The sequence below is a fragment of the Podarcis tiliguerta genome, assembly GCF_965153285.1.
Source record: "Podarcis tiliguerta genome assembly, chromosome: 17".
In the NCBI taxonomy this organism is placed as follows: domain Eukaryota; kingdom Metazoa; phylum Chordata; class Lepidosauria; order Squamata; family Lacertidae; genus Podarcis; species Podarcis tiliguerta.
This window is the reverse complement of record NC_139550.1, coordinates 4270229-4285129: the sequence shown is the minus strand read 5'-3', so window position 1 is coordinate 4285129 and position 14901 is coordinate 4270229. Positions and strand designations below refer to the sequence as shown.

General features: G+C 47.3%; 2 protein-coding genes across 8 annotated transcripts in view; one reads left to right on the top strand and one right to left on the bottom strand.

Moving 5' to 3' along the window:
- Positions 1-1522: 1522 nt before the first annotated feature.
- Positions 1523-14901, top strand: part of IDUA (alpha-L-iduronidase) — a gene marked incomplete at its 5' end in the record, with an annotated part of 57857 nt that continues 44478 nt past the window's right edge. The window contains 2 exons of the mRNA XM_083419969.1: positions 1523-2002; positions 2779-2919. Of these exons, the coding sequence (XP_083276095.1) occupies positions 1809-2002; positions 2779-2919 (335 nt within the window). The remainder of the gene's footprint in view (positions 2003-2778; positions 2920-14901) is intronic.
- Positions 6900-14901, bottom strand: part of SLC26A1 (solute carrier family 26 member 1) — a 43901-nt gene continuing 35899 nt past the window's right edge. For 5 of the 7 annotated variants that reach the window (XM_083419935.1, XM_083419933.1, XM_083419936.1 and 2 more), the window contains 2 exons: positions 9307-9920; positions 6900-8884 (listed from right to left, as the gene is read on the bottom strand). In XM_083419935.1, coding sequence (XP_083276061.1) covers positions 7382-8884; positions 9307-9897 — 2094 coding nt within the window. In that variant the 5' untranslated portion in view covers positions 9898-9920 and the 3' untranslated portion in view covers positions 6900-7381. Of the gene's footprint in view, positions 8885-9306; positions 9921-14764; positions 14870-14901 lie in introns of all 7 variants that reach the window. The other 2 variants (XM_083419934.1, XM_083419937.1) reach the window with 1 other exon arrangement.

The window sequence follows — 14901 nt, the reverse complement described above, 5'->3', positions numbered from 1 at the left end:
TATCTTGCGCTCTCCTCTTTCACCCTCATTAAAAGGTTCTTTAATTCCTCCTCACTTTCTGCCATCAAGGTTGTGTCATCTGCATATCTGAGGTTATTGATATTTCTTCCGGCAATCTTAATTCTGGCTAGGGATTCATCCAGCCCAGCCTTTCGCATGATGAATTCTGCATATAAGTTAAATAAGCAGGGAGACAATATACAGCCTTGTCATACTTTCCCAATTTTGAACCAATCATTTGTTCTATATCCAGTTCTAACTGTAGCTTCTTGTCCCACATTGAGATTTCTCAGGAGCCAGATGAGGTGATCAGGCACTCCCATTTCTTTAAGAACTTGCCATAGTTTGCTGTGGTCGACACAGTCAAAGGCTTTTGCATAGTCAATGAAGCAGAAGTACAGGGGTACCTCATGTTAAGTACTTAATTCATTCTGGAGGCCCGTACTTAACCTGAAACTGTTCTTAACTTGAAGCACCACTTTAGCTAATGGGGCCTCCTGCTGCCGCTGCGCCAACGGAGCATGATTTCTGTTCTCATTCTGAAGCAAAGTTCTTAACCTGAAGCACTATTTCTGGGTTAGCAGAGTCTGTAACCTGAAATGTATGTAACCTGAAGCGTATGTAACCCGAGGTACCACTGTAGATGTCTTTCTGGTACTCTCTAGCTTTCTCCATAATCCAGCGCATGTTTGCAATTTGGTCTCTGGTTCCTCTGCCCCTTCGAAATCCAGCTTGCACTTCTGGGAGTTCTCGGTCCACATACTGCTTGAGCCTTCCTTGTAGAATTTTAAGCATAACCTTGCTAGTGTGTGAAATGAGTGCAATTGTGCGGTAGTTGGAGTATTCCTTTGCACTGCCCTTCTTTGGGATTGGGGTTTAAAAAGTTAGGTTTTCTGACTCTGCCCCCGCCCCCATGATTTTAAGTGTTTTATTTTTTGAAAACCGCTTTGAGGTTGTTGTTGTTTTACAATCAAGCGGTGTCATGAAATAAATATATAAATGTACACAAGCTCAGTTGGTTAGTGTGTGGTGCTGATAACACCAAGGTTGCAGGTTTGATCTCGGCAGGGGACAGCTGCATATTCCTGCATTTCAGGGGGTTGGACCAGATGACCCTCGGGATCCTTTCCGACTCTACAGTTTGTACATTTGCAAAGCTAGGCAGGGTCCGGTATGGTTGGAGGTGGGAACCGCGCGTGTTGAGATTCCCGCATTGCGGAAGCGGGGGTTGGACTAGATGACTTTCAGGGGTCCCTTCCAAAACCTAAGATTCTATTAGTTTGAATGGAACTCCCTTCGAATTGCAGCCTGGGGACTTCCTCCTCCAAACCGACAGGCACACCGTAATTTTCTGCGCAAACCAGTCCCACCCTTAGTGCTGTTTGTCAGGTACGCGTTTTATTTTGCATTTTGTGTTCTCATTTTGCATCCCCCCCCCCGTTGTGAGCCATAGCCTGCAGCTTTACTCGCGAGTAAACCCATGGTCGGACTCGCCTTTGCTTTGGGCAACTTCCCGCGCCTCTCTTTCGCGGAAGAGAAAAGCAGGAAGTAAAATAAACAGGAGCGACCATGTGTCGTAGGAAAAAGGGGTGGATGGGGACTTCGTTGCAACTTTGGAAGAAAACTGCAGCAGGCTGCGTCTCTAGGGATCGTCCGCCCCTTCGCTGGGACCCAGGATCACAGATCCAAAGTCGGGAACTTTGAATTTAGGCAGCGTAAAAGTGACAGCCGTGAGGGAGGAGATGCAGCGCCTCCCCATCCCCTGCGTGAGGCATGGAGTACGCCGCTGAGTGCTTTGGAAACATACGATGGAAGGGCGCAAAAGTCTTTGTCTCCTTTGGGTGCTAATTTCTCCGGGTCGGGTGAGATCCTGCAGGGCGTGGAGCCTCGCCATACTACTGGGTCTCACAGTGCAAGTAGCCTTTGGGGCTTTCCTGATAAATGTGGACGTCTCAAAGACCGAAAGGGAATTGAAGCACTTTTGGAAAAGTACAGGATATTGGTAAGACAGGAGCTATATTTTGTTGATGTTGTTTAGTCGTGTCCGACTCTTCGTGACCCCCTGGACCAGAGCACGCCAGGCACTCCTGTCTTCCACTGCCTCCAGCAGTTCGGTTAGATCATCAGGGTCTTTTCCAGGGAGTCTTCTCTTCTCATGAGGTGGCCAAAGTATTGGAGCCTCAGCTTCAGGATCTGTCCTTCCAGTGAGCACTCAGGGCTGATTTCCTTCAGAATGGAGAGGTTTGATCTTCTTGCAGTCCATGGGACTCTCAAGAGTCTCCTCCAGCACCATAATTCAAAAGCATCAATTCTTCGGCAATCAGCCTTCTTTATGGTCCAGCTCTCACTTCCATACATCACTATTGGGAAAACCATGTTGTTGTTGTTTAGTCGTTTAGTCGTGTCCGACTCTTCGTGCCCCCCTGGACCAGAGCACGCCAGGCACGCCTGTCTTCCACTGCCTCCCACAGTTTGGTTAGACTCATGTTTGTAGCTTCGAGAACACTGTCCAACCATCAGATACAATATTTGTAATAGTATTTTGTTTCTGCCTCTTTTTTAATTGCCAGGCCAACAATTTTCCACACTTATTTGCAGATTCAAAATTTCTCTCTTTCATTAATTTTATTTTCCATTCTATTTCTTGATTTATAATTAGAGAAAATTGAGTCGGCAAAGCTTTAATTTCTTTTTGTATTTGTTGGCTTTTTGGCTTTGATCTTAAACTCTTTTCTTTCTCTTTTATTCTAATTAATATTACTTTCCTCATCTTTTCAGTCCTCCCCTGCCACACAGGAAAGCAGATTTATTTGATCTCAGTAAGGACCAAATAATTAACCTGGCTTATATTTCTTCTGTGCCACACAATGGCATCGAGCAAATTCGAATCCACTGGCTCCTGGAACTTATTCAAGTCAGGTAAGTTAAATTCTGTCTTTCTTTCTTTTTTGCCAAAGTTGCTGAGCTTTTTGGGCAAAATCACCAGGGGAAAAAATGCCGTTTCTGAGCCGTTTTTATGGAAAGACAGCACTCCTAAAGTGAGCTACCGTACATCCGGATTTTCCCAGAATTCTACCACCACCCCTCAATTTCTGTCCAGACACTGCTGCCGACTGCAGTATTCCGGATATGTATGGCAACCCTACTATAGTCTTAGTTAAACTGGACTGACCTGGTAAATTGTGTGAAGAGTAGATGGTGGAACTATTCCATCTTTGGAGGGAGCGCTTAGGTGGAAGGGTATTTTAAAAAGGATTTAACTTTAACCCTTCAAATAAATCCACAGAAGGTAACAGTCTGCCTGGCTGGACACAAATGGGATGGGATTTCAAATTTGTAAGGGTTCTAAATGGTGTGCCTTGGGAGCTTATCAATATAAAAATGAGTAGTTTCCACGAGGCTTCATTGGTTCTCTGCTATACTTCAAGGCTTTTCACATGCCTTAGAATTGTATGCAACATGCAAGGGCTCCGTGGCAGAGAACCATAAGCATTTTTGACAGTAAGGTTTATTCTGATAGAAACCTGACCACGTGCTGTCTGTTAGAGACCTCTTCTAACCATAGCTGTCAACCGTCCCTTATTTGGCGGGAAACTCCCTTATCCCAGCGCTGTGTCCCGCTGCTGTCCCTTATTGATGATATCCCTTAAATTTCCCGGGTTTCAAAGGAAGCAGCTCCTCTCCCTCCCTCCCTGCCGGCCAGGGAGGAGGGAGGCTCCAACTGTGTTGCTTGGCTGCGTTGCTCACCCAATAAGGAATCTAAGAATGACTGGGGGGTGGAGCTTGCATGCCTTGTGCCGATCAAATCGGCCGGGTTGCCTGGGGACTCGCCTTTGCTCAGCTCTTCCCAGCGGAGAGGTGACGGTGGTTTTCCTTGCTGCATCCCCTTTGCCGGGTTGCTGCGCTGTGGAAACCACTGCTTGAGGCTTCCTTTGGCTGCTGGCTGGGCTTTCTGCCTTTGGCTCGGAGGGGCTCAGAAGGTGAACATACCTGTGCTTGGAAAATCCCTTATTTTGGCTGCTGATCCCTTATTTTTGAGGCTGCTGGTCCCCTATTTTCAAATCTGTAAGTTGACAGCTATGCTTCTAACGGTATTGAAAAAATACAGAATCATTTTGTTTTTCAATGGTATCAAAGATACTTTGTTTTCAATGATATTCATGCATTGTATGGCATGGCAAAGAATGATTATCGCTTTCTTGAGCATGGCTCTCATTCATATGGGATGCAAACAGGAATCCAGCTTTGCAACTTCTTGCTCAGTTCCACCCTACATTCTGGAAGAATGTGATCTCTTCATAGCATTCAAGAACATAACACGACAACAATACTCTTAAATGTTTTGTGTTTTCTGCCAAAGTGTACTATTTTGTTATTGTTGATAAGTCCATCTGAAGGTCAGTTGCTGCCAAGAATACAATACATTATATATATATTCTTAAAAAATATTAAAAGCACAAAGCACATAGCAGCAGCTCGCTTAGAAAATAACTCCACATCAAGAAATGAACTTGCATATATATGGGAGCAATCGTTTACTATGCAATGAGCGAAACAAAACCTTTTCATTGTTAATTTTTGCCAAATTCTAAGTAATATTATGATTTGAAAAAGTTCTCTAGTTTAATGTGTATTTAAAAAGCTTTGTCAATACTCTGATTCCAGATTAATTTAGTAATGTTGGTAACACTGTGATAAATCATTATGTATGTTCTGGAATAATTTCCAGGCCTTAAACTGGTTATATAGACAGTGGGCTGCTTAGTTTGGAGGGTTAAATAGAGGGGATTTAGAACACAAAAGATAAGAAATAGCCAAGTTAGTACATTGCAAACTGAAATGTGTTGACCTTACATGTTTTAAGAGGCTGTACTACAGATTACCTGGTGGTGGTTTTGTTGCACACTTGAGTGTTCCTGCAAGTTAAAACAACAACAGCATTCTTCACATGCTCTATTCTGAGGTATGCTGGTTGACTAAGCTAGAACCATTGAATTGTATTCAGCATCGTGCTAAGTAAATAGTTCCATCAGCGCAAGGCTTTCTCATAGAATAGAACTTTCCCTCTTCTCCTCCCCTCATACGCCCCCTAAATCTGTTCTAGGGGGTTTCCCCAACCCTCCAAAGTTGAAAGCGGATAGGAGAAGGAGTCATTGACAGGCACTGCTAAATCCCCAAGAAGGCTTTTCAGTGGTTTGTTTAAGGCCGGCAGAACCAAGAGAAGAACACAAATTTACAGATTGTTCAGAGTCCACAAAGTGTGGCTGGCCTGGGTAGCTCCCACTTGCTTCTCCCAACTTCCAAGACCAGGATATACCGTATTTTTTCGTGTATAAGACGACCCCTATTTTTTTTAACCCAAAATTAAGAAATTAAGTTGTTTAGCATTTTTGGGGGGTGGGGGAGGTCACTTCCAATCTGAAACCATACCTGACCCTGCTTAGCTTTGCAAATTTGCTAGCAGTTGTACTGCTGTACCACCAAGAGGATAGGAGGCAAAGGTCTGCTTCTTAATCTGAAATATGTGAGAATAGGCTGCACTAGCTCGGGATTGAGGAGAAGGCACTTTGCATGTGCCTGGAGGCACACTTTTTAATTATTACATCACATATTTCAGACCTCAGTCCTGGTATTCAAAACAAATTCCAGAGTAAGGTAAAGGTAAAGGGACCCCTGACCAGTAGGTCCAGTCGTGGCCAACTCTGGGGTTGCGGCGCTCATCTCACCAGCATGACTAAGCCGCTTCTGGGGAACCAGAGCAGTGCACGGAAACACCGTTTACCTTCCTGCTGGAGCGGTACCTATTTATCTACTTGCACTTTGATGTGCTTTCGAACTGCTAGGCTGGCAGGAGCAGGGACCGAACAACGGGAGCTCACCCCGTCATGGGGATTTGAACCGCCGACCTTCTGATCGGCAAGCCCTAGGCTCTGTCTTTTAACCCTCAGCGCCACCCGTGCTGGTTTCCTAGAGGCTCCAAATAGCTTGAGGCACCGACAGATCTGATTTATATCTACTGAGCTAGAATACCTTCTACCTCCACATATCATTCTCTGGTGGCGGAAAAAACCCTCCCCTTCATCCATAGGCATACATAGAAGAGTGAGATGGGAGGGCGAGACCATTATCTTTATCAGTGCTGGTCCATGCTAGTTCAGTACTGCTGCACTGGTAAAATCAAGTGTGTAGTTTGTTCAGGTTCCATTATCTTATGTTTGCATGCCCCAGTGGGGGATGGGCACTATTTGGATTTGTGTTTGATTCCAGAGTATCTCCTAAAATGTCACGTGTTTAAAATGTCCATCTTGGCAGGAGACTTGCCAGCGTTCTGCATCTCAGTGAGCAAAGAGCCCAGTGAAGCTATGATCTAGGGCAGAGGTTTTCAACCTTTTTGAGTCCATGGCTCCCTTGGCCAACTACATTCCTTCTTCGGCATCCCTGTGGGGCTCAGGAGCCCAGTTATATCACCCATTGCCTGAAGAGCTGGCAGCCTCTCACCCTTTTTAGAACAACCTTGTGGAGTGTTCCTTCAACCTCCTCCCCTCTCCTCTCCCCTCTCCTTGGGAGTCCTCTGGGCAGCTGCTGCTGCCACCCCTGGTCTCTGAGCTCCCCCACCCTGCCCCAAAGAGAGGTGTCTCCCAGAGGCATCATTCACCTGCGGGGCTCATAGCCAGGGCTGCTGCAATAAACAGCTGTTCAAGCCTTGGGGAGGTGAGAGGGCATCAGAGGAGGGAGGGAAGGAAAGAGGGACAGAGGCCTGACCATCATTCTAGGCACCCCAGGGTGCCACGGCACACTGGTTGACAACCACTGATCTATGGGGTTATCTGTTTGATAAAACCTGCCCCCTCCCAGCAAGAAGTTTAATCAAGGATAGCTCTCAGAACAAAACAGCCTTGCAGTGAAATAAATGTAATCTTGAGGGACCACTATGTCTTGGGTCGGATATAACAATAAACAATGGCAATGTCACTATGATTCTGAATCATGGTTGGTTGCCAAACTAGGATCTGAAACCACACCTTGATCCTGTCTGTTTGCACTTGGAATGAACTGGTTTCCTGAGATGGTACAGAACAGAAAATTGGTTTTGTAGGTGAAGGAAGAGAAGCCCTTCCTGCAGCACGTTCCAGGCACACTAAACAATGGTGTAATGTTATGTCTGAACTGGCGCTATGTATGTTTACTGACCTAGCTTTTAAGATTAAAATACATTGTGTTGCATTTGTAGTACTGGGTATCCATAAAAGTGGAACACTTTGAAAGTGGTCCCATATTTCGCACTGAGCTTCAAGGAGGGCTCCAGGTCTCAATGTGTCGAAGACCACAACCTATTTGCAGTGAATGCAGAAATCCTCAGCTGCCAGTGGAGGGCCGCAGACTATACAACTGAATCGTCCATTAAAACTTCCCTCTCTCTTGCAAACTGGACAGCACTGTGCACGCTGTGAAACAGCAATTCGTGCTTGTCTTTGCTTGCACTTCCCAAATAGCCCCCTCTTTCCAGAGAAGCTATCACAGAGGGATTGCAGCAAGCTAGAAGGATGCTGATCTGCAGTTCCTGGTGGTCTTTCAGTGTGTCTTTTAAGGCGCTAACACCAGCGGTGTCCAAAAACGGAATGGAAGAGCAGTCTATGACGACAGCCTGGAGGTCGCTGTGTTTATTAACCAAGCGTGAAGTCGTATCTCCCTGTCCAGATCCCTTTTCAAGACTTTGTTGCCCTTTCCTCTTGGCTTTATTCCTTTTGGCCATTTCCACAGCAGGATCCAGCCCTGTCCTGTTGTGGAGGCACTTCAGGAAGAAATCCTTATTTGCATAATAAAGCGGGGCTTCGAACCGGAATATCTTGACCCTTGGCACAGGAAGGAGGTCTTTGTATTCCCCGTCATCTTCATAGAAGACAGTGCTCCCAATCTGCCCCAGCAAGGCAGCGCGAGGGCGCTGGGTGCGGCCGATGATGCACAGGATGGAAAAAACTGCCCCAACCAAGAGCCCCAATTCGGTGCTGATCAAGGCAGAGGAAAGCATGGTGACGCACCACACCAGGGCGTCCGTTCGGTCCAGGCGGTAGCGCTGGGGGACGTCCCTGAATTTCCGAAGGGCTCCTCTCAGGCTGACGATGATGATGCACGCCAGAACGCACTTCTGCAAGTTGAAGAAGAGGGGCGCAAAGAAAAGCAGCACCAGCAACACAACCACGGCGCTCACGACACTGGACACCTGGGTCTGGCACCCGGTCGATGCTTTGACCAGGGTTTTCGCCAGCGCCGCGCTGGTGGCAAAGCAGTGGAAGAAAGCCGGGATGATGTTGCAGAAGCCGATGGCAAACATTTCCTGGTTGGCCCTGACAGTGTAGGCGTACTTCTTGGCAAACATTTCCGAGAGCGAAACGGTGAAGGCAAAGCCGACGATGGCGAGAGGGAAGGCGTCGAGGGCGACTCTCTGCATGAGGCGTAAACTGGGCACCTGGGGAGGGATAAACCCGGTGGGGATTTCGCCCGACACGCTGGAGGCGTAGACTTCGTTCAGGCGCCCGTAGTGGGAAACCAAGGTTGCCACCACAATCACCACCAGCTCCGTGGGAAGAGGGACCTTGAGCCTGTGCTTATACCTGTCTCCCAGTTCCTTGGCAGTCACCAGCACAGCGATGCAGATGGCGCTCGTGACCACATCGCAGAGGTTGGCCTGGGCGATGTTGCGGAAGATGTTGACCCACGTGGTTATCAAGATCCCGTATCCCTGGGCACGGGGGATTTTTACCCCAATGAGATACTTCACTTGAGCTGTTAGAATGGTTACGGAAGCGCCGGTTGCGAACCCGTCTAGCACGGGCTCAGAAAGGTACATTGAAACGAAGCCTAAGCGGAAAATCCCCATCAGTACCTGCGAGGGGAAAAATGAGAGAAAGCGTAAGACACAGCTGTGGCTTTGGTTAAGGACCGGAGGCTGCCTCTGCCCCCCCCCCCCCAGCTTATTTAAGCACAAAACTAAAGACCAAGAAGGAGCGAAGGGGAGATCTATGGAGCCGAGAGAGAGAGAGTAAAAACCCAGCAGCAGTAGCAGAAGGGAGTGGAAAAAGAAGGAAGACAAGGAACAATGAAGGAAAAATCCCTTCCAAGGTGGCGTTCTTGCCTCTTCTCTTTTGCCATGTCTGGAGCAGCTGGCATTACAACCTGCAGTGGAGATGGCAGGAAACAGAACTGGAGGGGGTTGTCTCAGCCCCCAAGCTGAGCTGAGCTGGACTTGGAACAACCGTAAGAAGAGGCGGTGATAACTGCAGCCTAACGGGCAAGTGAAGACATTACCTGATAGATGCCAGCCATTAAGGTCACCGCTGTCGCTACCCCAATGGCATAGCAGTCCTTCCCACATTCGGTGCTCATCACGTCAAGGGTGACATTGTGAAGCGTAACATTCAAGTGGCCTTCCTGAGAGTCGTCGTCGAGGTCGAATCCTGCCAGCAGCAGTTCTCTGTCCACCACCTGCCCGACCAGTAGGCTTAATAAGCTGAAGATGCCAACGGACACGTGTCGCGAGGTGCCCATGAGGAAGTAGATGATGTTGGCAAAGAAGGAGGTGTAAAGGCTATAAATGGGCTTCAGACCTGCCAGCAGGGAGTAGGCGATCGCTTGAGGGACTAAAATGATCCCGATGACCAGGCCAGACATGACATCCCCCCAAACATACTCTTTGCAGTTGTATTTGGGAAGCCATTGCAGCACAGGGAAGAAGTCCGTGGCTGCCTTTTTCATCCTCTTTGTGCTGCAGGAGCAGTTTTTTCTCAGTTGGCTTTTCAGCATGTCTGTCTTCCTCATCTTGACCGGAGTCTTTCTTTCCATGTAAAGCTGGAAAAGAGATCCATTTTCCAGTCCGCCCGTCTCCATTTCCTTCTCCATTCTAGGTCTGTGTTAATCAGTTCCTAGGATGTAAACAGATTAACATTTGAATGGTCTGGTCGTGAAGCACATTTTCTGTTTCTCTTATCATACTGCAATCAAGCTAATGTATAGTTTAGCATGGAGTTGGTGTTTTTGGAAAAAGAAAATATTATTATTACTATTACTGTGCATATACTATTCCATCACAAAGCTTCTGGGCTATTTAAATTAATCATAGAGTCATAAAATCAGTGCTTTTTTCCTGGGGGTATGCATACCCCTAAACATTTTGTGAATCTACGTTTGGCCTCATTGAGGGGCAGTATTTCAATATGAGTAGGAAAATGAGAGCACCCCTAAACATTGTTTTAGAAAAAAAGCACTGCATAGAAGGAACCATAAGAGTCATCTAGTCCAACCTCTTCCAGTGCAGGAATGTTTTGCCCAATGCGGGGTTCGAACCCACAATCTTAAGATTTAAGAGTCTCATGCACTACCGACTATTTGCTTGCCTGGCCCTGCATATGCTGCTCCCTGTGGCTTTTCCTGTTGCAGCCTGCCCCGTCCTTTCGCCTGCTTGGCAAACGAGCCTTCTTCTGCTTTGGTAAGTCTCGAAACCTTATCCCAAGAGCACTGTGGAAAGGGGGAGCTGTTTAGGTCAGGGGTCTGCAACCTTGGACCACAAGCGGCCCACGGGGGTCATTTAACCGGCCCCCGAGCCGCCCCCGAATTGAGCCGCCACTCGCGAGTCCACGCTGTGCTAAACCAGCGCAGCACGGCGCAGGGACTCGCTTCCGTGGCACCGGAAATCGCACATGCGCAGACGTCAGAAATCATGTCTACGTAGACGCCGGAAATGGCGGGCGCGATTCGGCCCATGGAGGGATCTCCGCTGGAGTGAACCGGCCTAGGCGAGGTAAACCTTGCCCAACCCCTGGTTTAGGTGCTGTATCATACGGCTACTCCTTCCCTTCTTTTTGTGTGCTGTGCTCAAATCATTACTAGTGAACAGTGTGTGGCATGAAGTGGGGGGCTCAAACACCTGCCATTAGGGGCGGCTGGAGACGTTACCTGTGGGGCTGGGGCTGCCTCTGCTATGTGATCTCATAGCATGAGGATACGGTGGTGCTGTGTGTCTTGGGGTCAGAGAAGTGTCCTTGTGAGTTCATTGCTTCTTTCCTGCGGGGTGTGGGCTGTGCTGCTGCCACAGCAAGCATTATGCTATTTTCTGCTTGTGTCCCCCCCCCCCCCCACTCTCTCCTCCTGGGCTGTTGTGGCGCTGTGGTCTAAACCACTGAGCCTCTTGGGCTTGCTGATCAGAAGGTCGGCAGTTTGAATCCCCACGACGGGGTGAGCTCCCGTTGCTCTGTCCCAGCTACTGCCAACCTAGCAGCTCGAAAGCACGCCAGTGCGAGTAGATAAATAGGTACCGCTGCGGCAGGAAGGTAAACGGCATTTCCGTGCGCTCTGGTTTCTGTCACGGTGTTCCGTTGCGCCAGAAGCAGTTTAATTATGTTGGCCACATGACGCAGAAAGCTGTCTGTGGACAAACGCCGGCTCCCTCAGCCTGAATGCGAGATGAGTGCCGCAACCCGTAGTCATCTTTGACTGGACTTAACCGTCCAAGAGTCCTTTATCTTTTACCAGCGAAGCGCTGGCATCTCTTTCCTCACTATAATTTCTCTATAGGATTGCTCATTTAAACAAACAGCCCAATTAAAACAGCAAATAGATTTATTGCTGCAGCATATACAGAAGTTTCCAAAACAGATAGAAGATAATGGTTAGTGCTTAAAGCAGCACTGTACATCCTTTTCTATATTACATGTCCAGTTGAAATAGAAAGTCTACCAGCAGGGGCTGCTAGAGGAAAATGAAACCAGCTTTAGGACTTTATAGATTCACCTCACAGCGCCTCTAAACAAGGAATCATGCTCATTTTTAAAAAGATAACGCATCTGTGCCTTGCTTTTTGTTGCTAGAGATCTAAATCTATTTCTATCTGCAGGTCTTTTTTTATAGGAAGTCTCCCTCTCAACGAAGCCCCCACCATTCAGGAACCAATTTTAGTTCTTCAAATTCAGTTGCCAGCCCAGAAACTGCTTGCGACCCAGTCTTACAATTTCATTGCTCTGTGGGCTTGGCATGGGATATAGGGAGGCACCTGGAATTAGGATGGATTCCCCCCCCCCAAGTGCAATGAGACCCCAGCCCCATCTCATCCCATCATTTTTATACAGTCAAGTCTGAAATGTTGTTATATTTGGGACTGAGAACATTAGGTTGTCTCCAATGTTAGTCCTACTCAGAGTAGACCCGTTGAAATGAATGGCCATGACTTAGTCCCTTAATTCTAGTGGGTCTACTCTGAGTAGGATTAGCACAGATTGCTACTGCATGCTTGCCAAACTGGTGAAAGATCTAACACAGTCTGTCTATTGCTACTCCGACTGGGAATTACTATTATTTTATGTATACCAGGCATGTCCAACTGGTCAATAGTGATCTACTAGTCGATCGCGGGGCATTCCTATTCGATTGCGTCATCTTGAGCGATCACCCCAAAAAAGGAAAGCTCAACAACTTTGGATCTCCTCCCCCAAAAAATCTCAACAACTTTGGTCAATCCAATGGGTTGATCACTGCCAGTTTTTTTAAATAGTGGGAGCAGTGGCGTAGCGTGGGGGGTGCAGGGGGGGCCAGCCGCACCGGGCGCAACATCTGGGGGTTAGGGTTAGGGGGCGCAAATTACTTGCCTTGCCCTGGGTGCTGACAACCCACGCTACGCCACTGAGTGGGAGTAGATTACAGTCTCTTGGGAGTTGGACATGCCTGATGTATACAGTACACTGGCTCCAGCAAATTGAGCAGTTGAGACTGATGGTGGCTCCAATGGTCAAGGAGGCAGTTTCTATATGTACTGTAGAAGGACGTGAGGGGCAGATGGGGCTCATCAACCTGGGAAGGTAGCCCATCTAGGAGAAGGAAAACCCATCTCAAACCTCCATTGCCTTGTGGGATATCTCTGGGAGAAGAGAAGTCTAAGAAATAAACCCTACACAAATCTGGAGTGGAGTCTCTAAGACTGTTGGATGGTGCCTTGTACGCCTCCTTCCAGCAACTCCTGCAACCAAGCTGGTGCCAAGTTTGATTAGACCCACAAGGGTGCCCTCCATTGTCACTTGAGGAAAAGAGAGAGTGAGATGGATGCCCACATTACACTGTGGGTGTCAAGATATAAAGGTAAAGGTAAAGGTACCCCTGCCTGTACGGGCCAGTCTTGCCAGACTCTAGGGTTGTGCACCCATCTCACTCAAGAGGCCGGGGGCCAGCGCTGTCCGGAGACACTTCCAGGTCACGTGGCCAGCGTGACATCGCTGCTCTGGCGAGCCAGCCACACACGGAAATGCCGTTTACCTTCCCGCTAGTAAGCTGTCCCTATTTATCTGCTTGCACCCGGGAGTGCTTTCGAACTGCTAGGTTGGCAGGCGCTGGGACTGAGCAACGGGAGCGCACCCCGCCGCGGGGAATCGAACCGCCGACCTTTCAATCGGCAAGCCCTAGGTGCTGAGGCTTTTACCCACAGCGCCACCCGCATCCCGTCAAGATATATATGTATATATTAAGTATCGTGTCTTAATGGATATATTTAGTTATCCCTCTGTAGCTGTGGTGGTTAGATGTAAGAGAGGTCTTTTCTTAAGGGTTGTAAGGACTGTTCACATAATATTTTGAGAGGTGTCATTAGGTGTCTTTTCTGAAAGAACATTGTGCTGTCGGAGAGCAATATCTCAGTACAGTGGTACCTCGGGTTACATACGCTTCAGGTTACAGACTCCGCTAACCCAGAAATAGTGCTTCAGGTTAAGAACTTTGCTTCAGGATGAGAACAGAAATTGTGCTCCGGCAGTGCGGCAGCAGGAGGCCCCATTAGCTAAAGTGGTGCTTCAGGTTAAGAACAGTTTCAGGTTAAGTACAGACCTCCGGAAGGAATTAAGTACTTAACCCGAGGTACCAGTGTAATTATGTAAATAAGCTTTCTAGGAGGTAAGTCACATATAACTTTGTAGGTCACAGAACAGGGTAGTTAACAGGGAATATTACACACACACACACACACACATTTTTAGCTATGAGCAGCTCTTCCATAATGCATCAGAGCTTAAAGGGAATATTATTTCAGTAAATCAGATGTTTCAATTTGAGACTCTGAGCAAGACTATAGTTGTTAAAGGTTAAAGAACACTGCTTTTATAGCCTTTTGTTTAAATTTCCGCTTCAAACAACCCGTCTTTTACTCTGTTTAGCCATAAATGATGTTTATTGCTTTCTGTGAAATGGTACAGCACTGCTTAATGATTTTCTTGGAAGCAGAAATGTACCCAAGTAAACTAGTTAAAGAATCAGGGCAATTAAAAAAAACTCTGAGAAGTTCCCTTGACCTGACCTGCTCCGTCTTTTTGTGTGCTGAATGTTAACTACTAAGTCAAATGTCAGGAAACTGGTAGCATGTAACAGCATTCCAGCTGGCAGAAAATTATTTAAAAGGAAATAAGGCCTAAAGGTTTAGAGTGTGAGCGGTGAGCTAGGAAGCAGCTGGGACAGGGTCTCAACTCATCAACGAGCGCACTAGTGCTTCAGGCAACCTGTTCTCCCCACCTCAGTTTCCACATCTGCTATGTGGGGATAATACTAATTTAGAACATTTTTTAATCTGACTTTTCAGAAACTCAAGGCAGCTTACAATCATTAAAAGCAGAATGAAAACATACACGCATCATGCTAATAAATATAAAGACATTTCAAATATCCCTCCAAGCAGACAAATAAATAAATAAATAATGCCAGCAGATCTCCACACAATAAATCAGCTTAACACAATCACCTAAAGGCTTGCGGGCGGATACTTCTTGCAGAAGGTAATCCCATGGTCATGAGGCCACGACTGAACAGGCCGCCCTCCTTGCTGCAAATGACTGCACCTTCCAGGCTGAGGGAACAGAGAGAAGGGCCCTTAAAAAA